The sequence below is a fragment of the Mytilus galloprovincialis genome, chromosome 1 (assembly GCF_965363235.1).
Source record: "Mytilus galloprovincialis chromosome 1, xbMytGall1.hap1.1, whole genome shotgun sequence".
NCBI lineage: Eukaryota > Metazoa > Mollusca > Bivalvia > Mytilida > Mytilidae > Mytilus > Mytilus galloprovincialis.
In genome coordinates, this window is record NC_134838.1 from 48,037,019 (window position 1) to 48,064,098 (window position 27,080).

General features: G+C 34.8%; 1 protein-coding gene and 1 long non-coding RNA gene across 3 annotated transcripts in view; one reads left to right on the forward strand and one right to left on the reverse strand.

Annotated features, from left to right (window-relative positions):
* Nucleotides 1-4,140: 4,140 nt before the first annotated feature.
* The window catches only part of LOC143076557 (uncharacterized), a 28,819-nt gene continuing 5,879 nt past the window's right edge, over nucleotides 4,141-27,080 (reverse strand). The window contains exons 1-3 of one of the 2 annotated variants that reach the window (XM_076252386.1): nucleotides 6,455-6,468; nucleotides 5,590-5,926; nucleotides 4,141-5,111 (exon numbers count right to left, since the gene is read on the reverse strand). In XM_076252386.1, coding sequence (XP_076108501.1) covers nucleotides 4,354-5,111; nucleotides 5,590-5,725 — 894 coding nt within the window. In that variant the 5' untranslated portion in view covers nucleotides 5,726-5,926; nucleotides 6,455-6,468 and the 3' untranslated portion in view covers nucleotides 4,141-4,353. Of the gene's footprint in view, nucleotides 5,112-5,589; nucleotides 5,936-6,454; nucleotides 6,469-27,080 lie in introns of those variants that run through there. The other variant, XM_076252393.1, reaches the window with a different exon arrangement.
* On the forward strand, nucleotides 6,759-15,859 carry LOC143076550 (uncharacterized). The gene is made up of 3 exons (XR_012978692.1): nucleotides 6,759-6,919; nucleotides 8,019-8,126; nucleotides 15,701-15,859. It is a non-coding gene; the product is annotated as an uncharacterized LOC143076550 (long non-coding RNA).

Here is a 27,080-nt window from a genome sequence, read left to right on the forward strand (position 1 = left end):
TCATACTATATGCAATAGGTCAACTATATTTGGTGTATGAAAATATTTTATGATGTACATGTCAGCCTATCAGGTTTAATTTGACCTTGACCTCATTTTCATGGTTCATTGCTCAGTGTTAAGTTTTTGTGTATTTGTCTGTTTTTCTTAAACTATAAGTATTGGGTCAACTTTTTTTGTTGAATGGGAGGATTATAAGCTATACATGTCTGCCTGGCATGCATGGTTCATTTGACCTTAACCTCATTTTCAAGGTTCATTATGACCTTTTTTTTGTTAAGTCTGTTTCTTAGAAACTATAAGCATGATAAGCAATAGGTCAACTATATTTGTTGTATTGAATGATTCTAAGGTGTACATGTATTTCTTGTAAGGTTAATATGACCTTGACATAATTTTCTTGGATCATATTATGTTTATGTGATAGTTGTTGTAAAGGCTGTAATATCAGATTATTACATGGCATTTTTCATATCGCATGTATTATCAGCCCTAGGTTCAATATCAGCCCAAGAGCCGCATGGCTCGAGGGCTGATATTGACCGAGGGCTGATAATACATGCGATATGAAAAATGACATGTTATGATCTTTTTATCATATGCTTCAACAGTAGAGAAAAATAACAGATTCATATATTGATCCTTCTACGTGGTTCCCGGAAAGAAGTTGAAAGAGTAAAAAGTTCACGGACGTCGGACCCAAAATTTGATACAGTCAATATGAAATCTTTCTATCATATGCATCAACAGAGAAAAAAAAAACACATTCTAACATGAACGAATCGATACATAATGAACATTGTTTGGAAAAGTCAACTTTTTTTTAAGTAACTTTCTAAATTATGTTTCAGAAAAACTTAAAAAATGCATTTATTTATTTATTTTTTTTTTTTTTTATTTAATTTAATTATTTTACACAATATACTTTTCAGTATTCAAATAATTGTTTTGTACACTACTTTGTAATGTTTTTCACTGAAAGCGTAGCACTGAGGTGAATTTTCCGGAATTTGCCGAGTATCACCGGAATGCCATGTGATAACGTTACGGAAAGGCATGTGATAACAATCGAAGCATGTGATAAACTTTTCATATCAGCCCGCTAAGCACCAATTCGAAAAATATGGAAAATACTTTAATTTAATGCTATTATCATACGGTAAAAATCATATGTTATTTAGTCTAAGTATATGATAAAGCTTTATATTCAGGACTATCAATAAAATATCTGGTAAGTAAAGAAGGAAAGACATATCAGTGTGTGCACTCTTGTTTTTTATCAGAGCTATGTTTTTATGATTATCTTTTCAGTTTCTTATTTACCTTTGTTTTGTCAACTTTTACTGTTTAAAAGTGTGTATGCATTTTTAAGCTCGTTTGCATGGTTCATTGATTCAAATTGACCTTAACTTCTTTTCACAGGTACATTGATTCTCATCGACCTTGAGCTTGTTTTCATGGCACATTAATTCATATTGAGTACAGATATTATTACAGTTTCTGTAAATTTCTGTAAAAAAAAAAGCCGGTTAAACTAATAAAAAAAAAGTGACGGACTGAAAAGCGTAAAATTTAAAAAACTCAAATGGTAGCTCCCTAATAGCAAAAATATTATTTGGATTGTTTTGTTTTTATACGACCCCAAATACTTTTGGGGGATAGTATAATGGTATGATGTCGTCTGAAGACACATTGGTTCCTGGACAATAACTTTAGTTTAAGTGAATGGATATCTATGAATTATTTATAAGAAGGTGCAATACCACAAAAGAAGGCTGGGATTGAGTTTTGGGGTTTGGGGTTATTGCTCCAGGGTAGGGGGAGGTTTCCTCAATTTTTATAACGGATTCATATTTTTTCAAAACAAATTTTTTTTTATAAGTTTCAAGAAGAAATCTTCAATAGCGCAATAGATTTGAAAGGTCTTTGACCAAATTTATTGTATCAGAAACCTTTATTATTTCAAAATATTTAATCACAATCCAAATTCATACAGTATCATACTTGAATATTGTGTCCAAGTTTGACCCAACTGTTCAGGGTTCGAACTCTGCTGTCGTATCAGACTGCGCTCAGCGAAGCAATTTATTAGTTGCGTAATATACATTTGTTACACCTTTATATTCATCTGGATTTATGTTAGGGAACATAGTCAATGTTTTGTGCATCAATGAGCACTCTTTTTATTGCTTATTTCTCGATGTGCAGTTAGTTTCTATTTTGTTTAATATCATTAAGTGTTTGTTGTTTAACATTAATGTTGCTCACATTTTCAAAAATCTTTTCAATGTGGAGTTTTTTATCAAAGAAAAACACCAACAGAGACAACTTGAGACCGTAGCTAAACTAACTTAAAATGATGAAGGGTGTCACCATGCATCTAAGTAAAACAAATTGATGAAGAAAGTCACAATGCATCTAAGTAAAAGAAATGTCTTGTCAATGAGACATCCTGAGGTCAACATCTTTAAAAAACCATAAGGAGTCTAAAAAATGTGGGGGTCTACTGTTTACCTCAATCTGTCTGTCTGTTAGTCAGTCCATCAGTCAGTCTGTCATAAATATTGTTTCAGGGATAATATAAGTCAGCTATACTGTGTGGTGAATTTTCATCACTCAACAACTTCCTGTTTACCGAACACTTACTGAAATGTTTGACAGTATACCCAAGGCCTCCACACAAGACTTGTGCCTGGGCGCATTGCATTTGCACCAATTTTTGAAAATTACAATCTTTCATTTGGGCCACAAGGTTATATTTCATTTGCGCCAAAAAAATAAAAACTTCATTTGCGCCATTTTACAGGTAATTCAGGTAAGGCAGCAACCATTTGATTTTCTGGGGGGGGGGGGGGGGCTATGGGTTTTTTTCTGGACAATTTTTTTCGCGACAAGTCGAAAACATTTTTTTTCTTTCAATTTTAACATTACATATAGTGGCAGCTGAGGGTGAAACAAACAATTTTTTTTTTCTCAGAATCAAAAACAAATTATTTTTTTCTCCAAAAACTGGAAACAAACTTTTTTTTCCAAAAAAAAACCATGGATAATGGGGTGAGTTCAATGCCACACTCATTTCTGAGTTGAGAGTCACTAAGGTTTATAATTATATAGTGTTCACATGTCGATGTGTCAAGATGGACATTTTCAATTCAGACATAAAACAGGAGAATTAAATGTGTAATATTTGATGACCACACTTTTAGTTTATTATCAGATCATACGTTCTGAAAAAATGGAGACCAAGTCGTTTATCGGTACCCCAAATAAATAAAATGTTGCAAAGCCAGTATTACAACTGAAATGGATTGCAGTTCATGAAAAACGAACTATATTTTTATCAATATGGCATGACCTTGAGAGGAGGAATTTTCCAGACATGAATACACAAGGGCCATCGCTTACAAGTTGCCAGGTTAGACGTATTACTTTACAATAGTGTATCATGCTTAGAATAACTCCAGTGTAAACTGTTTTCTTTCATGTTTCATATTAGGTGTTCTGATCACGTTTATTTATAACAGAACTGTGTTTTATTAAGATTTTAACATCACTTGAATGTGTGGATTAATGTCGACTGATTTCTGAGGAATATTTATTTAATTTTGCAAACAAAAACTTTTATTTTCAAATTATTTAAATTTATGTTTAATACTATTTACCTGTAACATTGGCGCAATTGAAGGTTTTATTTTGGCGCAAATAAAATATTGTTTGTGGCGCAAATGAAAGATTTGTTTTACTCAAATGAAATGTCAATTGGCACAAAAGCAAAGCACCGTTGTGCCTAACCTAGAAACTCAAATTAAGGTAACACGATACCGTATCTCCCGATTTCAATTTTTTTTGGCACACTTGTTCTTTGAATCGAGTTACATCGAAATATGAAATAAAAAATGGGGGTCACCATTCTTGTTTTTTGGTAATTTTGATTAGTAAATGCCAATTTTGGCGCCAAATTTACAAAGACATATAGGGAAAAAGCCTTTTTTTCTACTTACTTTTTTGGATTTGTCAATGGATGTCTATTTTCTCATATACGGAGAAAGCCTAAAAACTAACATAACATCCAGGAATGTATACCGAACCCATAAATACATAAAAAAACATATGTCATCATCCTTGTTTTTTAGTTAAATTGCTTCAAAGATGACCGATACGCTTAGAAATTGACAGAAATATGTGACGTTACGGAATACATAATATTACGCTGTTTTACATTGACTCATTTCAGTTGTCTTTCATTTCCTGAAATTTATGAAAAATAAACGTATCAAGTAAATAACACGCAATCATGTATAAAAATATAATTTAATGAATATGGTCAATTAGATAAATATTGGCTAACACGATTTATAATTTCTTCTGATTACTGATCCTTGGTTTCCCATTTGAAGTCTTTTCGGCAAAAATACTACGAACGATGTCTTGTCCACCTCTTCTAAAAGAAGACTTTATATGTTCAAAACTAAGCCCACTTCCGGCTGCCCTATCGCACAGGGCTTTTGACATTACCTTTTCCCTTATAACCCCATTATAAGAGACAAGTAAGTGTTTTTTTGCATTAAACATTTGCAATTGGCGTTCTATTTCATTAACCTCGAAACTATTCTCAATTAGTTGTTCTTTTGTTGTGTCTACCTCTATCAACTGCTTTAATATTTTTACATCATCAAGCGCATTGTGAGCATTGTATGTTGTTTTAAGTATGTCTTTGGCAAGAGAGCTCTGAGAGTATGACTTTCTTTTCGGGAATTTAACACGAAATAATGGTAGTGTGTCTGAAAATCCTAAAAGTCGGTCTTTGAGGTTTTCTAAAATTGTTGAAGCCAAAGGCTGCATCTGTGTTACAAGAATTTTTGCATCAAACTGTTTGCAATTATGTGCAACCAGTAATGCATTTTTAGGAAGCCAATCAATAAAACTATTAAACACATTCTCCTTCGGCTCTGTCATAAGTTGCTGACCTTTATAATACAGACGTGTTCCAGTACTAAAAAGATGGGTGACTTCAGTAGCTTTGGGGTGAATCGGTTTTGTCGGAATAATATATTTGTCAAACTCTCCTTTGTTACACACTGCTGACAATTGAACTATCTCGGAATCGTATCCTGTAATAAATAAATATATATATATATATATTTTACAATTATTAACATTTTATTTTTATAAATAACAATTGCGTCTCACTTTATTGAATTCCGTATTTTGTATTTTTCATTTATGATCATAATTATGTTGATTGCTATAACGTATGATTGTTTCTTTTCAATAAATCGATAGTAATCGGGTCAGTTTGACAACCATTTGATGAACCGGTGTTTTTCAAAGAAAATATACAACAAAAGAATACAACGTCTTACATTTATTGATTTGGGCTTATGAGTGGTTGCCTGTAAATTTTATCATGAAAGGTTTTCGGGCCATTTTACAGCTGAATATGGGGTATGTACTTTGCTTGTCGTTGTTGAAGCCGTACATATAGATGTTAATTTCTGGTATATTTCAAATTACTTAAGATGTTTAAGTCCGATTTACTTTTAAGTTATTTAAATAATAAACATCGTGGTGTGAATATTTTTAACTTACCAAATCCAGTGGTTTCAATGTCGAAAACCACAACAGAAAGTTCCTCGTTATTATCAAAGTCGACTGTTTTTGGTAGTTCTAAATCACTTGGGTCTGGAATTGTTTCAATGTCTGCATGATCCCCATCTGGTCCCATGGTAATCTGTGATTGATAGGTTATACCTTCTTTGGTCTCTTTGGTCAAAGTGTTAACAAACGAATCGGATTTTTTGTTTTTTCTCTTCCTTTTGATAGCCGGTAACTTTTTGTTTTCTGCATCTCTTTTAGCCTTCTCGTCTATTTTGATTGTTTTTGTTATAGTTACTTTTCCAGGTGAAAGTCCATGGTTTTCGTTTACCTACATACACTAAATTTTAAATTTATAAGCTTATTTGATTTAAAAAATTGATGATCATAAAATTACAATATTGTAACAATAAAACGCTATTTTTCACTTCATTAATATTGTGTACTTATTTCGAAAGATGTCAAATGTTTAATCAATTAAATCGACACAAATATATTTATTCTACCTTACAGAAATAAATTTTATATTTCCATTTTATATTTTCCGACAATTTACATATATTGTGTTTATCCTGAAATTACTCCTAACACTTGCAAATGTGGTTATTAAAATCTAAATGATTGTCTCTAATTTCTCAAAGAAATCGACATTTTTGAAACGAGGACAGCGAAAAGGACCCCAAAATGAACTGGTTAGGAAACAGAAATATTCATATTACAGCTTGCTCAAGTTCAATCAACATGGATGTGGGGTAACATGGAACTTTATTTGTACAAGTACAAATAAAGCAAAAATTTATTTGTATACCTGTTATTTGTACAACAGTTGGCTAATTGCAGGATAAATTCAAGTACTTACGTCAACTATGTATTTTCGTCGGTAGGCACTTAAAGTTAACCATCGAGAGACGTTAACCACCGAGAGTCGGTTTTTAGACCCGCCCAGTGCACATAAGCACGCCTACTTTTGGAGCTCTTTAGTATGAAGATAAGAAAAATATACGAAATTACGGAACTGTATACCCTGTTTTATCCTTGTTGTTAGTGTTTCTTGCGCATGCGCACAAAGCACGGTGATAGTTACGGTTACTGACTCAGGAACCTTGTATATTATATACGTTTAATAAACTGGATCCTGGTTGTGTTCAGTTATCGATACACTACGATGGAATTACGGACCAGTTTAACATAAACAGACAGCTGATAATCATAATTGATTAAGAAATAACCTGGAAGAAGAAATGAGTTAACTATTGATTACAACAGATACGAGAATGCTATCGTGTTTGTTCTGCTAAAAAAAGCAGGAACATTGGAGTTTATGGTTAGATTTTAAATATTTATTGTCTCCAAACTGGGTAAATTTGAAATAGTAACAACCCCCCCCCCTTTTTTTTTAAATAACTCGAGAACCACACATCTCGCTCGCTTAACAAAGTAACAATAAGAAATAATTATAGTTAGTTTCAAGAATAATTAATCGTCAAAACTTATCCCCTCCCCGACATCAAAGATAAATGTATTATCCCAAAATTAGACCAAATTTTTATGATATAAGGACGTCTTGACAGGCTATTATTTTATTTTGTTTGGTTGGTTTTTTTTTTTTTGCTTTGACGCACCCCCCCCCCCCCCCTTTTCCCCCATAATATAGCTTTTTAAGAAGTCATAATTATTTGGGCTACCCCTGAATATATTTCAGACAGACTCTTCTCTAAAAAAATGTAAACATGATTTGAGAGAAATCTTTGGAATAGTTTTTTAAATGATTTAATTATTATGTCATGTATATAATTGACATTAACATAGTTATAAACTGAGACTACTAGTATAACACATACATGTAGTGTTATAGTAGTCTCAGCTATAAACTTTCCATTGTATTGACCAATATGACTAACTCATATGCTCTTTCCCATAAATGTCACAATATCAATATATTACAGTAAAACTGATAGTTTGATGACATTGTTTAAGACTATTGACCTCAGGTCAGCCTAAACTGAGTTTAAAACTGTAATTTATTCATTAAAACAGTTCAAGACATGTACCTTCTGAAATGTGATTGCATCAAAATTAAACCTAAGGCATAACATACTTAGTGTGCAGGAAGTGCCACCAAATAAATACTGATTTGTAAAATTAGATGATGATATTTGTGAAGTCAAAGATATTATAGCTAGTTATAACTGGTTTTAGATATAAATCTGAGTAAAAGGTTGATTTATATGTGCTCTTTCATGTTTAGATTATAATTTAAATTTAATCTTTTGAAGTTTTTTTTATAATATTAACACATTAAAATCACAATTATTTATTTATACACAAAAAAATATTTTTTGTCCTTTTTTAGTTGAATGACTGTACACAAACATTATACACACATAATTTTGATAATTCTGTAATGTTTTTTTTTTCTATAGCCCCAGAATGTGACAAAAGACTTATTAATCCTGATTTACAAAAAATAGAAATAGTTCAGCTACCATAAGACTGCTATGACAAAAATTTTGCAGTTTCCAGAATTTGAGGTAGAGTATAGTTAGGAATAGTTTGATTATGCAGATGCTTAGTTTGCCATAAACAATTATGCCCTTGATACAAAAGCAGAGGAAACAAAAAAGTATGAAAATAGTTGAAAAAAGTAATCATTATTACCTAGTCATATACTGTAAATAGAAAAAGAGAAAAGCACTGGTTATGATTTGGTATTTTTAATAGCATTATCATTTGTCCATACCTTGGAATATATACTGGATTGAGCTTGACATTTATTTAATATCATTGACACATGGTTGCAAGAAATGAAAGATGGTAATTTAAACCTAGCAATTTTATTAAGATTTAAAAAAAAAAGCTTTTGATTTGGTAGAATATGACTTTCTTTGTTTAAAGCTCGACATGTATGGATTTAGTGAGACTACTGTTAGTTTTTTTAAGTCGTACCTGAATAACAAAAGGTATACATTTGTAATGTTAACTCTGAACAACAACATGTAAAATTTGGTGTTCCCCAATGTTCTATACCTTGTCCTCTAGTGTTTGTGCTATTTATAAATGACCTTCCCTTATGCATTAAAAATTGTGAAACAGACCTATATCGTTGTATATGCTGATGACACCACTATTCATAAATCAGGGGGAAACATCTAGAAAATATAAATGATGATGTTCAAGAAGATTTATACAGGGTTGAAGAGTGGTGTAAAATGAATAACATGTTCATAGATGCAAATGAAACAAAATGTTTGATTACTGGAACAAAGCAGAAACTATTCAGACTTTTCAACCAAACTTGATAATAAATTAAAGTATTACAAAATTCTTCATGTGAAAAAATATTAGTTTCAAAATTGACAGCCCACTAAGTAACTGGAGAAATCAAATTGACCAAGGTTGTGCTAATATATCATCCAGAATATACCATCTTTCTTAAATACATTTTTTTTATATAACTGCAAGAAAACATAATACAATGGGTGTTCTGCCCCTAATTGACTACTGTTGTATTATTTGGGATGAATGTAAAAATTGAGGGATAACAAGAATTTTAAAAATCCAAAAAAAGGGCAGCATGATAAATTCTAGATGCAGATCCGTTATCCCTCTTGGTATATAGGAGCACTATATTCTATGTTAACCTCCGCCAGTAGGTATAAACAAATACTGTTGATAGACGGTATATAGGAGCACTATATTCCATGTTAACCACCGACGGTAGGTATAGACAAATACTGGTGATAGACGGTATATAGGAGCACTAAATTGTATGTTAACCACCGACGGTAGGTATAGACAAATACTGTTGATAGACGGTATATAGGAGCACTATATTGTATGTTAACTACCGACACTAGCTATAATAGACAAATACTGTTGATAGACGGTATATGGGAGCACTATATTGTATGTTAACCACCGACGGTAGGTATAGACAAATACTGTTGATAGACGGGGCCAACATTAAAAATATCTGTGTTTCCCCTCACCCGACTGAGGTTGTTAGGGTATGGGTAGGTAGGTAGGCAAATTATTTTATTTTATTCCTTGATATGGTTTTCTATATTGAATTTGTATAAAATTCAACAGGTAAGGCTCAAGTCAAGAAAAGTGGGGTATTCCCTGTATTCTAATTCAGTGTACACCCCAGTTTTCTGATGTTAAAAAAAAAAAACAGTATACAGGGACCACCTTATTTTCCTATTCATTTAATGTAATGAAATCTACAAAAGCGCACATTCTACTTGTGATAACAATGCTTAATGATAGCAAGTGTTTTTCTAGTTAAAAAATCAAGCTTATTTCAAGTCTAATTTGATGCATAACTCACAACAAAACAATTCCTTTGTTCACCAATTCATACCTTGATCATCAATTATGAGATGACAAAAAGATACATGTATGTTAATTAATAATCTTGGGAATTGAAATTCAATGAATAAAATTTTTCAATAGAAGTGAACATAATTTAGTGATGTTGAGTTACACCTGGATCATGCAGCTTAGTCAATTGATTCCTAAACAAAGATTTGTATGTTTTTTCGAGTTCTAGAAGAAACAAGGCTTCACTTTATATTCATGTTTTGTATTTCCTAAAATACTTTTAGTAAGTATTTACGAATTCTACTGATGCAGTTTATAACATTAAAACGTGCCCTTTTGTAATTTTCATGCCACAAATTGAAAAAGGAAATCCCATTTAAACTTTTTTTTTTTTACACCAGAAAACAGGGACGTTTCCTGAAAACAGGGAATACATGTATCCCACATTTCCTGACTCGTGCCCAACCTGTTCAAAGACAAAGTAGATAGATTTTAAAGCACGATTCAGACCATTTTTACTCAAAGTCGTTAAGATTTTATCCTTCAAACAGGAACAGAGGTTAGACACAAAGCAAATCAAGATGCACTCAGCGGGTTGAAAGATGCCTCAGGTTTTTTTTATTTTCAAAAAAGATCACCCTTGCAAACAAATCGTGTGGCAAACATTTTGTTTGTTTCCTTGATTCCGAATCTTGTAGGCGCTTTATTGCAAAAATGCCTTGATTCAAAACGCTCGTTGACTACAGCATCGGAAAGGTATCACCAATAACCAACATAGCAAAAAAAAAAAAAAAAATAGTGGACAAGAATGGCCAATAAAATTTTTCGGGTCGCAGTGATTTTACCGGGTCGGTCGTGTGAGGGGAAACAAACAATATTTTATTTTTGGCCCGGTATATAGGAGCACTATATTGTATGTTAACTACCGACACTAGCTATAGACAAATACTGTTGATAGACGGTATATGGGAGCACTATATTGTATGTTAACCACCGACGGTAGGTATAGACAAATACTGTTGATAGACGGTATATAGGAGCACTATATTGTATGTTAACCACCGACGGTAGGTATAGACAAATACTGTTGATAGACGGTATATAGAAGCACTATATTGTATGTTAACTACTGACAGTAGGTATAGACAAATACTGTTGATAGACGGTATATGGGAGCATTATATTGTATGTTAACCACCGACGGTAGGTATAGACATATACTGTTGATAAATGGTATATAGGAGCACTATATTGTATGTTAACTACCGACAGTAGGTATAGACAAATACTGTTGATAGACGGTATATGGGAGCACTACATGTATATTATATGTTAACCACCGACGGTAGGTATAGACAAATACTGATGATAGACGGTATATAGGAGCACTATATTGTATGTTAACCACTGACGGTAGGTATAGCCAAATACTGTTGATAGACGGTATATAGGAGCACTATATCTTATGTTAACCACTGACGGTAGGTATAGACAAATACTGGTGATAGACGGTATATAGGAGCCACTACCGACAGTAGGTATAGACAAATACTATTGATAGACGGTATCAAAGAGCACTATATTGTATGTTAACCAGCGACGGTAGGTATAGACAAATACTGTTGATAAACGGTATATAGGAGCACTATATTGTATGTTAACTGCCGACAGTAGGTATAGACAAATACTGTTGATATACGGTTTATGGGAGCACTATATTGTATGTTAACCATCGACGGTAGGTATAGACAAATACTGTTGATAGATAGTATATAGGAGCACTAAATTGTATGTTAGCTACCAACGGTAGGTATAGACAAATACTGTTGATAGACAGTATATAGGAGCACTATATTATATGTTAACTACCGACAGTAGGTATAGACACATACTGTTGATACACGGTATATAGGAGCACTATATTGTATGTTAACTACCGACGGTAGGTATAGACAAATACTGTTGATAGACGGTATATTGGAGCACTATATTGTATGTTAACCACCGACAGTAGGTATAGACATATACTGTTGATAGATGGTATATAGGAGCACTATATTGTATGTTAACTACCGACAGTAGGTATAGACAAATACTGTTGATAGACGGTTTATGGGAGCACTATATTGTATGTTAACCACCGACGGTAGGTATAGACAAATTCTGTTGATAGACGGTATATAGGAGCACTATATTGTATGTTAACCACCGACGGTAGGTAAAGACAAATACTGTTGATAGACGGTATATAGGAGCACTATATTGTATGTCAACTACCGACGGTAGGTATAGACAAATACTGTTGATAGACGGTATATAGGAGCACTATATTGTATGTTAACTACCGACGGTAGGTATAGACAAATACTGTTGATAGACGGTATATAGGAGCACTATATTGTATGTTAACTACCGACGGTAGGTATAGACAAATACTGTTGATAGACGGTATATAGGAGTACTACATTGTACGTTAACTACCAACAGTAGCTATAGACTAAAGCTCTTGATAGACGGTATATAGGAGCACTATATTGTATGTTAACCACCGACGGTAGGTATAAACAAATACTGTTGATAGACGGTATATAGGAGCACTATATTGTATTTTAACTACCGACAGTAGGTATAGACACATACTGTTGATAGACGGTATATAGGAGCACTATATTGTATGTTAACTACCAACAGTAGGTATTGACTAAAACTCTTGATAGACGGTATATATAATAGCACTATATCGTATGTTAATCATCGACGGTAGGTATAGACAAATACTGTTGATAGACGGTATATAGGAGCACTATATTGTATGTTAACTACCGACAGTAGGTATAGACAAATACTGGTGATAGACGGTATATAGGAGCACTATATTGTATGTTAACTACCGACAGTAGGTATAGACTAAAACTCTTGATAGACGGTATATAGGAGCACTATATTGTATGTTAACAACCGACGGTAGGTATAGACAAATACTGTTGATAGACGGTATATTGGAGCACTATATTGTATGCTAACTACCGACGGTAGGTATAGACAAATACTGTTGATAGACGGTATATAGGAGCACTATATTGTATGTTAACTACCAACAGTAGGTAAAGACTAAAACTCTTGATAGACGGTATATGTAATAGCACTATATCGTATGTTAATCACCGACGGTAGGTATAGACAAATACTGGCGATAGACGGTAAATAGGAGCACTATATTGTATGTTAACTACCGACAGTAGGTATAGACAAATACTGTTGATAGACGGTATATAGGAGCACTATATTGTATGTTAACTACCGACGGTAGGTATAGACAAATACTGTTGATAGACGGTATATAGGAGCACTATATTGTATGTTAACTACCAACAGTAGGTATTGACTAAAACTCTTGATAGACGGTATATATAATAGCACTATATCGTATGTTAATCATCGACGGTAGGTATAGACAAATACTGTTGATAGACGGTATATAGGAGCACTATATTGTATGTTAACTACCGACAGTAGGTATAGACTAAAACTCTTGATAGACGGTATATAGGAGCACTATATTGTATGTTAACAACCGACGGTAGGTATAGACAAATACTGTTGATAGACGGTATATTGGAGCACTATATTGTATGCTAACTACCGACGGTAGGTATAGACAAATACTGTTGATAGACGGTATATAGGAGCACTATATTGTAGGTTAACTACCAACAGTAGGTAAAGACTAAAACTCTTGATAGACGGTATATGTAATAGCACTATATCGTATGTTAATCACCGACGGTAGGTATAGACAAATACTGGCGATAGACGGTAAATAGGAGCACTATATTGTATGTTAACTACCGACAGTAGGTATAGACAAATACTGTTGATAGACGGTATATAGGAGCACTATATCTTATGTTAACCACCGACGGTAGGTATAGACAAATACTGTTGATAGACGGTATATAGGAGCCACTACCGACAGTAGGTATAGACAAATACTGTTGATAGATGGTATCAAAGAGCACTATATTGTATGTTAACCAGCGACGATAGGTATAGACAAATACTGTTGATAAACGGTATATAAGAGCACTATATTGTAGGTTAACTACCAACAGTAGGTAAAGACCAAAACTCTTGATAGACGGTATATGTAATAGCACTATATCGTATGTTAATCACCGACGGTAGGTATAGACAAATACTGGCGATAGACGGTATATAGGAGCACTATATTGTATGTTAACTACCGACAGTAGGTATAGACAAATACTGTTGATAGACAGTATATAGGAGCACTATATCTTATGTTAACCACCGACGGTAGGTATAGACAAATACTGGTGATAGACGGTATATAGGAGCCACTACCGACAGTAGGTATAGACAAATACTGTTGATAGACGGTATCAAAGAGCACTATATTGTATGTTAACCAGCGACGGTAGGTATAGACAAATACTGTTGATAAACGGTATATAGGAGCACTATATTGTATGTTAACTACCGACAGTAGGTATATACAAATACTGTTGATACACGGTTTATGGGAGCACTATATTGTATATAAACCACCGACGGTAGGTATAGACATATACTGTTGATAGATGGTATATAGGAGCACTATATTGTATGTTAACTACCGACAGTAGGTATAGACACATACTGTTGATACACGGTATATAGGAGCACTATATTGTATGTTAACTACCGACGGTAGGTATAGACAAATGCTGGTGATAGACGGTATTTAGGAGCACTATATTGTATGTTAACCACCGACGGTAGGTATAGACAAATACTGGTGATAGACGGTATATAGGAGCAACTACCGACAGTAGGTATAGACAGATACTGTTGATAGACGGTATCAAAGAGCACTATATTGTATGTTAACCAGCGACGGTAGGTATAGACAAATACTGTTGATAAACGGTATATGGGAGCACTATATTGTATGTTAACTACCGACAGTAGGTATAGACAAATACTGTTGATAGACGGTATATAGGAGCACTATATTGTATGTTAACCACCGACGGTAGGTATAGACAAATACTGTTGATAGATGGTATATAGGAGCACTATATTGTATGTTAACTACCGACGGTAGGTATAGACAAATACTGTTGATAGACAGTATATAGGAGCACTATATTGTATGTTAACTACCGACAGTAGGTATAGACAAATACTGTTGATAGACAGTTTATCGGAGCACTATATTGTCTGTTAACCACCGACGGTAGGAATAGACAAATACTGTTGATAGACGGTATATAGGAGCACTTTATTGCATGTTAACCACCGACGGTAGGTATAGACAAATACTGTTGATGGACGGTGCAAAGGAGTACTATATCGTATGTTAACCACTGACGGTTGGTATAGACAAATACTGTTGATAGACGGTATATAGGAGGACTGTATTGTATGTTAACCACCGACGGTAGGTATAGACAAATACTGTTGATATACGGTATATAGGAGTATTGTATTTTATGTCAAACATCGACGATAGGTATGGACAAAATCCGACAAATACTGTATACAGACAGTGTATAGAAGTACTGTATTGTATGGTAAACACTGACGGTTGGTATGGACAATTTCTGTATCATGCATCAATTATAAATAAAAGTATCATGTGAGTGACACAGGCTCATTGAAGCCTCTAGTTTTGATATTATTAATGTGGAGATCTGGTCTAATTTATCATTTTCTCTATTACATGCATGATAACTGCAACAATTGAATTGAAATAAAAGTGATAATATTTCTGTTGTAGGTTATCAAGATTTAGTGTTTCCATACAAGTGACAAAGATTGAACAACAAAAACATCTCAAACTTTACAGGACAGAGTAGACTTTTTTCACTGTGCTTAGTTTTGTCTTTATGTCTAAATTATGATACCTTTGAAAAAAACAATAAAATATGGAATAACATTTATTTCTATCTTATAAAGTGGAGTGAAGAAATAAGGGGTCATTGAAAACATAAGAATATATTGCTATCATATATGCAGATCAGCAGCCCATACATTTGCTATAGCACATAAATATGGGACCAATAATTTCAAGTTGCCTTTTAAAAAAGACCTTATTAATGTTATGCGAGATACCACCAAAGACCACTAGGTGTTGATCAAATGATGTTGTAAATAAGAGGGTTGTCCAAAATATTTCCAACAGCTGTTTGATATACACTACCTTAATCAAACCACAATGGTAAAAAAACAGTTTTGGTCAGTCTTAAAAGAAGCAAATATAATTTAGAAAAAGTGCAAGCTGTTGATAAAAACTACAAATAACTGCCAGTCCTAAATGTGGGTGGAGATTACCATTTAGCACAAATGAGTTTCTGGACTAAAGAAAGTAATTTCGGCACAAACCGATTATACCCTTTCAAAAACTATGTGTAGTCCCTTTTATAAAAGTGGCAGATTATCTTTCTATCTAGAGTATCTATGACAACTAACTGCTGCTCCTAGTAACGTTAGTCTTTGGTTTTTGAAAAGATTGGATATATTGTCACAATTCTTTTCTAAGGTACCGGTCTGATAAACAGGAAGTAGCCAGATTAGCTACTAAATATATGCACACTGAAATATAGTCCCTTAAAATTCCCATGGCTGTGTACATGTTCAGATACGAACTATGAAAATTTTGTTTATATCTTTAGAAAAGTAAAATCAAGTATGTATGTCTTTAGTTTTGTCAAATTGCTGTCTTGTTTTGTCCTGTTATTAGGTAACAGTACTGATACAATACTGTAAAAATACGGAGATGTGGTATGATTGCCAATGAGACGCCTACATGTATCCACTCAAGTTTAAATAAAGTGGATGTAAGCAGTTATATGCAACCATACAGCCTTCAACAATGAGAAAAATCATATCAAATAGACCCTTGTAAATAGGTGTTGATCAAATGATATTGTAAATAAGAGGGTTGTATATTTCATGACGGTATAATACTAAACCCCTAACAGGAGGGATTGTGCCTGATATTCATATGATGAAGACATAATCTTTCAATCAGTTTAATTAAGGTCTGGTTCTGGCATGTCAATAACTGCTAGTAGTCTGTTGTTATTTATGTATTATTGTCATTTTGTTTATTTTCTTTTGTTTCATATTCTGACATCGGACTCGGACTTCTCTTAAACTGAGTTTTACTGTGCGTATTGTTTCGCGTTTGTTTTTTTCTACATTGGCTACAGGTATAGGGGAGGGTTGAGATCTCAAAAAACATGTTTAATCCCGCCGCAATTTTGCGCCTGTCCCAAGTTAGGAGCCTCTGACCTTTGTTAGTCTTGTATGATTTATAATGTTAGTTTCTTGTGTATAATTCGGAGCTTAGTATGACGTCCATTATCACTGAACTAGTATACATATTTGTTTAGGGGCCAGCTGACGGACACCTCCGTGTGCGGGAGTTTCTCGCTACATTGAAGATCTATCGGTGGCCCTCGGCTGTTGTCTGCTCTATGGTCGGGTTGTTGTCTCCTTGACACATTCCCCATTTCCATACTCAATTTTATAGTATGATTTACATCTGCAATAATCACGAAACAATCAGAGACAAGTTTGGGTCTAAATCTGTATGTCCCACATAATCAAATTGACCGAAGAGAGAGGCGAAAGATACTAAAGGCTTATTCAAACACATAAGTCAATAATAAACTGACAAAACCACGGCAAAAAAAAAGAGAAAGATTAAAAAACAAACAACAGAATGCAAAACACAACAAAGAACATCACAGACTGAACAAAACGAACCTCGCCAAAAAACTGGTGTGACCAAATGACTAATTTATCTCAGCCTTACATTATTTAGCAGACCCTTTATTATACCAAACCAAACAAATTTCTTTATGGTACAATGTTTTTGATCCATCGGTCTGTCAGTCCTGTTCTCGTTATTGCAACTCCTCTGAAACCACATAACAGAGTTTTATAAATCTTTGTAGATAATGAGGAAATTATGAAATTATCAATTCATTGATTTCCTATATACTCCTACAACAGTTTGTCATAAAATCTGCCTAAAGACCACAACAGAGTTTCATGAATTTTTTAGATAGTTAGGACATGCTATGTAAATGTGCATATTGGCAGAAAATCATGATTAATTTTTTTATGCCCCACCTACGATAGTAAATGGGCATTAGTTTTCCGGTCTATGCGTCTGCTCCTTCGTCCGTTTTCTCGCTTCAGGTTAAATGTTTTAGTCAAGGTAGTTTTTGTTGAAGGTCAGGTCCAATAAACTTGAAACTTAGTACATATGTTTCCAATAATATGTTTTTTTCTAAGCTTAATGCCAAAGAAGGTTTTTTCCCCTATTTCACGGTCCACTGAACAAAGAAAATGATAGGGCAAATGGGGAACGGTGTACGATGGACACATTCTTGTTTTTGTCGAGCCTGCGACTTTTGTCGCAGAAAGCTCGACATAGGAATGGTGATGCGGCGGCGACAGCGTTAGTTCACTTCTTAAAAGCTTTATATTTTAGACGGCGAACGACCTGGATGCTCCATACTTTAAATACAGATGCCTTAAGTTTGGAAGTTTCCGTCTGTCACATGTCCATTGTCCTTGAACTCATTTTCATGGTTCAGTGACTACTTGAAAAAAAGTTAAAAGTTTTTGTAATTTCTCTCATATTATGGGTAACTATGTTTAGTATTTGCGTACCTTGGTCAGCATGCCCATCAGACAGTTTTCACTTGACCTCGCCATCATTTCATGGATCAATGAAAAGGGTTAAGTTTTTGGTGGTCAAGTCTATATCTCAGATATTATATGAAATATGTCTTGTATATTTGGTGTATGGAAGGATTGTAAGGTGTACATGTCCAACTGACAGGTGTCATCTGATCTTGACCTCATTTCCTTGGTTCAATGGTCAAAGTTAAGCTTTTGAGTTTTGTTCGTTTTTTCTAATACTATATGCAATAGGTCAACTTTATTTGGTGTCTGGAAATATCTTATGATGTCAGCCTCGCAAGTCTCATTTGACCTTGACCTCATTTTCGAGGTTCATTGTTCAGTGTTTAGTTTTTGTGCCAAGTGTCATCTGACCTTGACCTGATTTGTATTGAATGATTGTAAGGTGTAAATGTATTCCTCATTTTGGTCATATGACCTTGATCTCATTTTCTTTGGCCATGTTATTAATAAGTTTATGTGATAATTGTAGTAAAACTTTATATTTAGGTCTATCAACATAAATAAGGCGAAAAATTTCAACGTGTGTACTCTTGTTTTAGGAATTAGGAACTATGCCTTCTGAACTTAGAATTTCGGCCTAAATATACTTCTGCATATCTTCTGAAATTACACAACAGAATTTCATGCGTGTTTGAACTAAATAATCTGTTGAAATTTTGTTTGCTTAGTGACAATGTCGGGCTGTGAAGTATGTGAGCGTGCTCCCAAAGGTTCTTTGATTACACACAGTCAATGCATTGTCTGTGCTTCCCAGATACAGTCTGTATGCATTTTCTTTGTTGTAAATTAAATTAAGTTTATGTATTGTACGTCGTTCTTAGTCTTTGTACATTGTTTATATGCTTTGACTATGAGTCTAAGATACTTCTATTGTCGGTATATCTTAGATTTAGTCGGTTAACACTGTCTATGGATCGGAGACACAGTATGTATGCATTGTAAGTTGTTCCAAGTTGAAATAAAAGTCTGTATGTTTTGCCTGTTACTGCAAGATAAAGGGTGTGCACTGCCTGTGGCTCTTATATACAGTCTGTATGCATTTTCTGTATGCTTTATCTATGGGTCTAATTTTTAGATACAGTCTGTATACAAACTATATCTCTGACCCATATACAGTGTCCAAAAAAACTCTGTTTTAAGATCTGTAACCCATATACAGTGTGAAAATGATCTTTTGTTCTAAGATGCATTTTGTTTGATTGGCTGAATGCTTAGTATATATTGGTTTCGATATATGGTCTGTATGTATTGTATGGATCTTATATATTTGTATTTTTTTCCATCTGATGAGTAAGCCTTTTTCAACTGATTTTTATAGTTCGTTCTTATGTTGTACTGTTACACCAAAGTCCCAGGTTTTTGGAGGTTTGGGATCCCGCTAACATGTTTAACCCCGCCACATTCTGTATGTATGTATGTGCCTGTCCCAAGTTAGGAGACTGTAATTCAGTGGTTGTCGTTTGTTTATATGTTACATATTTCTTTTTCGTTCATTTTTTGTATATAAATTAGGTCGTTAGTTTTTTCGTTTAAATTGTTTCACATTGTCATTTCGGGACTTGTTATAGGTGACTATGCGGTATGGGCTGTGCTCATTGTTGAAGGCCGTACGGTGACCTATAGTTGTTAATTTCTGTGCCATTTTGGTCTCTTGTGGAGAGTTGTCAGTAGTGTTTGTGGGACAGAATGAACCCATAAAGGTGGACGTCGGACGCTGACGCTATATTTGGACTTGGGTGTGAACGCCGACGCCATATTTGCAGCAAAAGCAGTAACAGCAGCAGCAGAAAAAGAAGCAGCAGCAGCAAAAGCAGCAGCAGAAGGTTTTCGTGTATAGACACCCTTTCACCATGATTGTGTCCGGTCCAACCTCCTGCGATAAAACTTATTTTATTTTATTTGTTTCAACACATAAAAAAACTGTGAAGTCCTAGTCCAGACAGGATCGTTTGGTTGTATAAAAGGTGGCAACCTCTTTACGAGGAAATACAACGAACATGCAGTGCTTCCACGCGTTGAATTCATTCGTGGAATTCCTTTTGATCTCGAAAGGGACGATTTTTTCGATCCCAACATTCGAAACATGATCCAATTAGATGACCTCATGTCGACATCGGACAAAGACTCCAGAATAAATGATTTGTTTACGGAAGGGTGTCACCATAGGAATTTATCGGTCGTCGTTTTTAATCAGAATTTATACTTTGGCAAAGACCCCACCCAGAGACGAAACTGTCATTATCTCATTCTCTTTAATAACCCCATTGATCGACAGCCCATCGTGACTCTTGGCCGACAGATGTATCCTTCTCGAGGGGACTTCTTTCTCCGGAAATTTGAAGAGGCAAAGAGGACACCTTTCGGGTACTTTCTTGTTGACCTAAAAGCTAGAACCCCAGAAGCCTCCAGGTTGCACACAGAGGTCTTGCAGGTCGGTCAAGGAGAGACACCAGACGGACAGAGGGATGACGACCGTCTCTCGAATACTTTTGAAGACGATAGTTCGGTCTCATCAGACGAAGATATTGCCGACGAGACAACACATATTTCGTCAGAGGATGCTGAAACACGGAAAGATCTCATCGCCTGTCAGGATTGCAGAGTACTTAGTGTTTGCTCACCTACGTGGATGAGAAGCCCAACGTCAGCAAGGTTGTGGGAACAAAAACGGCATTGCCCTTAACGATGACCGGGAAAGATGTAGAGGATGCTTTGAGTGGATTGCCCGTGACCGTTTGCTGTGCAGAAGACTTGTCTAGATATGTGAGCGACAGGCGTAGAAGGTTTGTGGTCAATACGGACAACTGTGATCAAAAGGGGAGTCATTGGGTTGCATTTCATTTCCCCGCATCGGGTCCATCAGAATTTTTCGACTCCTTAGGACGATTACCGGAAAAGTACCAACGCTATTTCAGAAATGTACTCATCGTCAATGGACCGAAATACTGTGTGGTTTGCAATCAAATCCAACCCGATGATTCAGATACATGCGGCCTGTATTGCATTTATTACGTCAAATTGAGATGTCGGGACTCGAGATGAAGGACATTATCAACAACTTTTCATCCACTGACACGATTCAGAATGACAGTAAACTCGTAGCTCTATTTGGTTAAATGAAAAATAATGATACAAAAAAAAAATAATGAAAAAAGAAAGAAAAAAAAATCTTAAAACACCTACATGGATGTATAGCAGGTCTCAAGTCTTGAAAAACTCTTTCTAGGGTCACTAAAAGTATTCACCCTGGAGGGTAGCCTGGTCAAACATTAAGATATAGCGTCCAGGATTTAAGCCCAAATATGGCGTCGGCGTCTCGATGTCCGAGTAACATGGTCCAACCCGAAGTTTGCGTCTTAATTTCAGGGTCGACTATGGCGTCCGCTTTAAGGCCCAATTATGGCGTCGGCGTCTGCGCCAACTTTCGAATATGGCGTCAGCGTCCGACGTCCACCTTAATGGGGGTCATTCTGTCCCACAAACACTACTGTTGTCTCATTGACAATCATACAACATCTACTTTTTTATATTATATATGTATTATCTATATGTATATATTTTTTATATACGAATTTTACATGTTTAGCTGATGCAATGAAAATTCAGAAGATATGTGGTAATATTGCCAATGGGAAACTTATCCACCAAAGACAAACGAATGTGAATCAGCCATGAGTTACACATATGTATTCATGTAAAATGCTATTAAAACCCATTCCTGACTAGATGTGACGAAAAACGAAAACTAACAGCCCAATTAATGCTGAAACGATAAACGTAAAATTAATATCAAAGACAGCAACCAATAACAATACAGTGCTCCTATATATCGTCTACCAACAGTATTTATCTATAACTAACGTCGGTGGTTAACATGCAATACAGTACTCCTATTTACCGTTTATCAACAGTATTTGTCTATACCTACCGTCAGTGGTTAACATACAATATAGTGCTCCTATATACCGTCTAGCAACAGTATTTGTCTATACCTTCTGTCGATAGTTAACATACAGTATAGTGCTCCTATACACCGTATATCAACAGTATTTGTCTATACCTACCGTCGGTGGTTAACATACAATATAGTGCTCCATTACACAGTCTATTGACAGTTGTCTATACCTACCGTCGGTGATTAACATGCAATATAGTGCTCCTATATACCGTCTATCAACATAATTTATCTATACCTACCGTCCGTGATTAACATGCAATAAAATGCTCCTATATACCGTCTATTATTATTTTTTTTCTAAACCTACCGTCGGTAGTTAACATGCGATATAGTGCTCCTATATTCCGTCTACCAACAGTATTTATCTATATCTACCGTCGGTGGTTAACATGCAATACAGTACTCCTATTCACCGTATATCAACAGTATTTGTCTATACCTACCGTCGGTGGTTAACATACAATATAGTGCTCCTATATAACGTCTATCAACAGTATTTGTCTATACCTACTGTCGGTAGTTAACATACAATATAGTGCTCCTATATACCGTCTATCAACAGTATGTGTCTATAACTACTGTCGGTAGTTAACATACAATATAGTGCTCCTATATACCGTCTATCAACAGTATTTATCTATAACTAACGTCGGTGGTTAACATACAATATAGTGCTCCTATATACCGTCTAGCAACAGTATTTGTCTATACCTTCTGTCGATAGTTAACATACAGTATAGTGCTCCTATACACCGTATATCAACAGTATTTGTCTATACCTACCGTCGGTGGTTAACATACAATATAGTGCTCCATTACACAGTCTATTGACAGTTGTCTATACCTACCGTCGGTGATTAACATGCAATATAGTGCTCCTATATACCGTCTATCAACATAATTTATCTATACCTACCGTCGGTGATTAACATGCAATAAAATGCTCCTATATACCGTCTATTATTATTTTTTTTCTAAACCTACCGTCGGTAGTTAACATGCGATATAGTGCTCCTATATTCCGTCTACCAACAGTATTTATCTATATCTACCGTCGGTGGTTAACATGCAATACAGTACTCCTATTCACCGTATATCAACAGTATTTGTCTATACCTACCGTCGGTGGTTAACATACAATATAGTGCTCCTATATAACGTCTATCAACAGTATTTGTCTATACCTAATGTCGGTAGTTAACATACAATATAGTGCTCCTATATACCGTCTATCAACAGTATGTGTCTATAACTACTGTCGGTAGTTAACATACAATATAGTGCTCCTATATACCGTCTATCAACAGTATTTGTCTATACCTACTGTAGGTAGTTAACATACAATATAGTGCTCCTATATACCGTCTATCAACAGTATTTGTCTATACCTACCATCGGTGATTAACATACAATATAGTGCTATTACAAATACAGTCCATCAAAAGTTTTAGTCTTTACCTACTGTTGGTAGTTAACATACAATATAGTGTTCCTATATACCGTCTATCAACAGTATTTGTCTATACCTACTGTCGGTAGTTAACATACAATATAGTGCTCCTACATGTGTATATACCGTCTATCAACAGTATTTGTCTATACCTACTGTTGGTAGTTAACAAACAATATAGTGCTCCTATATACCGTCTATCAACAGTATTAGTCTAATACCTACTGTCGGTAGTTAACATACAATATAGTGCTCCTATATACCGTCTATCAACAGTATGTGTCTATACCTACCGTCGGTAGTTAACATACAATATAGAGCTCCTATATACCGTCTATCAACAGTATTTGTCTATACCTACTGTCGGTAGTTAACATACAGTACAGTGCTCCTATACACCGTATATCAACAGTATTTGTCTGTACCTACCGTCGGTGGTTAACATACAATACAGTGCTCCATTACACAGTCTATTGACAGTTGTCTATACCTACCGTCGGTGATTAACATGCAATATAGTGCTCCTATATACCGTCTATTAACAGAATTTATCTATACCTACCGTCGATGATTAACATGCAATAAAATGCTCCTATATACCGTCTATTATTTTTTTTTCTAAACCTACCGTCGGTAGTTAACATGCGATATAGTGCTCCTATATACCGTCTACCAACAGTATTTATCTATACCTACTGTCGGTGGCTAACATGCAATACAGTACTCCTATTCACCGTATATCAACAGTATTTGTCTATACCTACCGTCGGTGGATAACATACAATATAGTGCTCCTATGTAACGTCTATCAACAGTTTTTGTCTATACCTACTGTCGGTAGTTAACATACAATATAGTGCTCCTATATACCGTCTATCAACAGTATGTGTCTATACCTACTGTCTGTAGTTAACATACAATATAGTGCGCCTATATACCGTCTATCAATAGTATTTGTCTATACTTACTGTAGGTAGTTAACATACAATATAGTGCTCCTATATACCGTCTATCAACAGTATTTGTCTATACCTACTGTTGGTAGTTAACGTACAATATAGCGCTCCTATATACCGTCTATCACCAGTATTTGACTATACCTACCGTCGGTAGTTAACATACAATATAGTGCTCCTATATACAGTCTATCAATAGTATTTGTCTATACCTACTGTCGGTAGTTAACATACAATATAGTGCTCCTATATACCGTCTATCACCAGTATTTGTCTATACCTACTGTCGGTAGTTAACATACAATATAGTGCTCCTATATACCGTCTATCAACAGTATTTGTCTATACCTACCGTCGATGATTAACATACGATATAGTGCTATTATATATACCGTCTATCAAGAGTTTTAGTCAATACCTACTGTTGGTAGTTAACATACAATATAGTGCTCCTATATACCGTCTATCAACAGTATGTGTCTATACCTACTGTCGGTAGTTAAAATACAATATAGTGCTCCTATATACCGTCTATCAACAGTAATTGTCTATACCTACTGTCGGTGGTTAACATACAATATAGTGCTCCTATATACCGTCTATCAAGAGTTTTAGTCTATACCTACTGTTGGTAGTTAACGTACAATGTAGTACTCCTATATACCGTTTATCAACAGTATTAGTCTATACCTACTGTCGGTAGTTAACATACAATATAGTGCTCCTATATACCGTCTATCAACAGTAATTGTCTATACCTACTGTCGGTGGTTAACATACAATATAGTGCTCCTATATACCGTCTATCAAGAGTTTTAGTCTATACCTACTGTTGGTAGTTAATGTACAATGTAGTGCTCCTATATACCGTCTATCAACAGTATTAGTCTATACCTACTGTCGGTAGTTAACATACAATATAGTGCTCCTATATACAGTCTATCAACAGTATTTGTCTATACCTACTGTAGGTAGTTAACATACAATATAGTGCACCTATATACCGTCTATCAATAGTATTTGTCTATACCTACCATCGGTGATTAACATACAATATAGTGCTATTACAAATACAGTCCATCAAAAGTTTTAGTCTTTACCTACTGTTGGTAGTTAACATACAATATAGTGTTCCTATATACCGTCTATCAACAGTATTTGTCTATACCTACTGTCGGTAGTTAACATACAATATAGTGCTCCTACATGTGTATATACCGTCTATCAACAGTATTTGTCTATACCTACTGTTGGTAGTTAACAAACAATATAGTGCTCCTATATACCGTCTATCAACAGTATTTGTCTAATACCTACTGTCGGTAGTTAACATACAATATAGTGCTCCTATATACCGTCTATCAACAGTATGTGTCTATACCTACCGTCGGTAGTTAACATACAATATAGAGCTCCTATATACCGTCTATCAACAGTATTTGTCTATACCTACTGTCGGTAGTTAACATACAGTACAGTGCTCCTATACACCGTATATCAACAGTATTTGTCTGTACCTACCGTCGGTGGTTAACATACAATACAGTGCTCCATTACACAGTCTATTGACAGTTGTCTATACCTACCGTCGGTGATTAACATGCAATATAGTGCTCCTATATACCGTCTATCAACAGAATTTATCTATACCTACCGTCGATGATTAACATGCAATAAAATGCTCCTATATACCGTCTATTATTTTTTTTTTCTAAACCTACCGTCGGTAGTTAACATGCGATATAGTGCTCCTATATACCGTCTACCAACAGTATTTATCTATACCTACTGTCGGTGGCTAACATGCAATACAGTACTCCTATTCACCGTATATCAACAGAATTTGTCTATACCTACCGTCGGTGGTTAACATACAATATAGTGCTCCTATGTAACGTCTATCAACAGTTTTTGTCTATACCTACTGTCGGTAGTTAACATACAATATAGTGCTCCTGTATACCGTCTATCAACAGTATGTGTCTATACCTACTGTCTGTAGTTAACATACAATATAGTGCTCCTATATACCGTCTATCAACAGTATTTGTCTATACCTACTGTTGGTAGT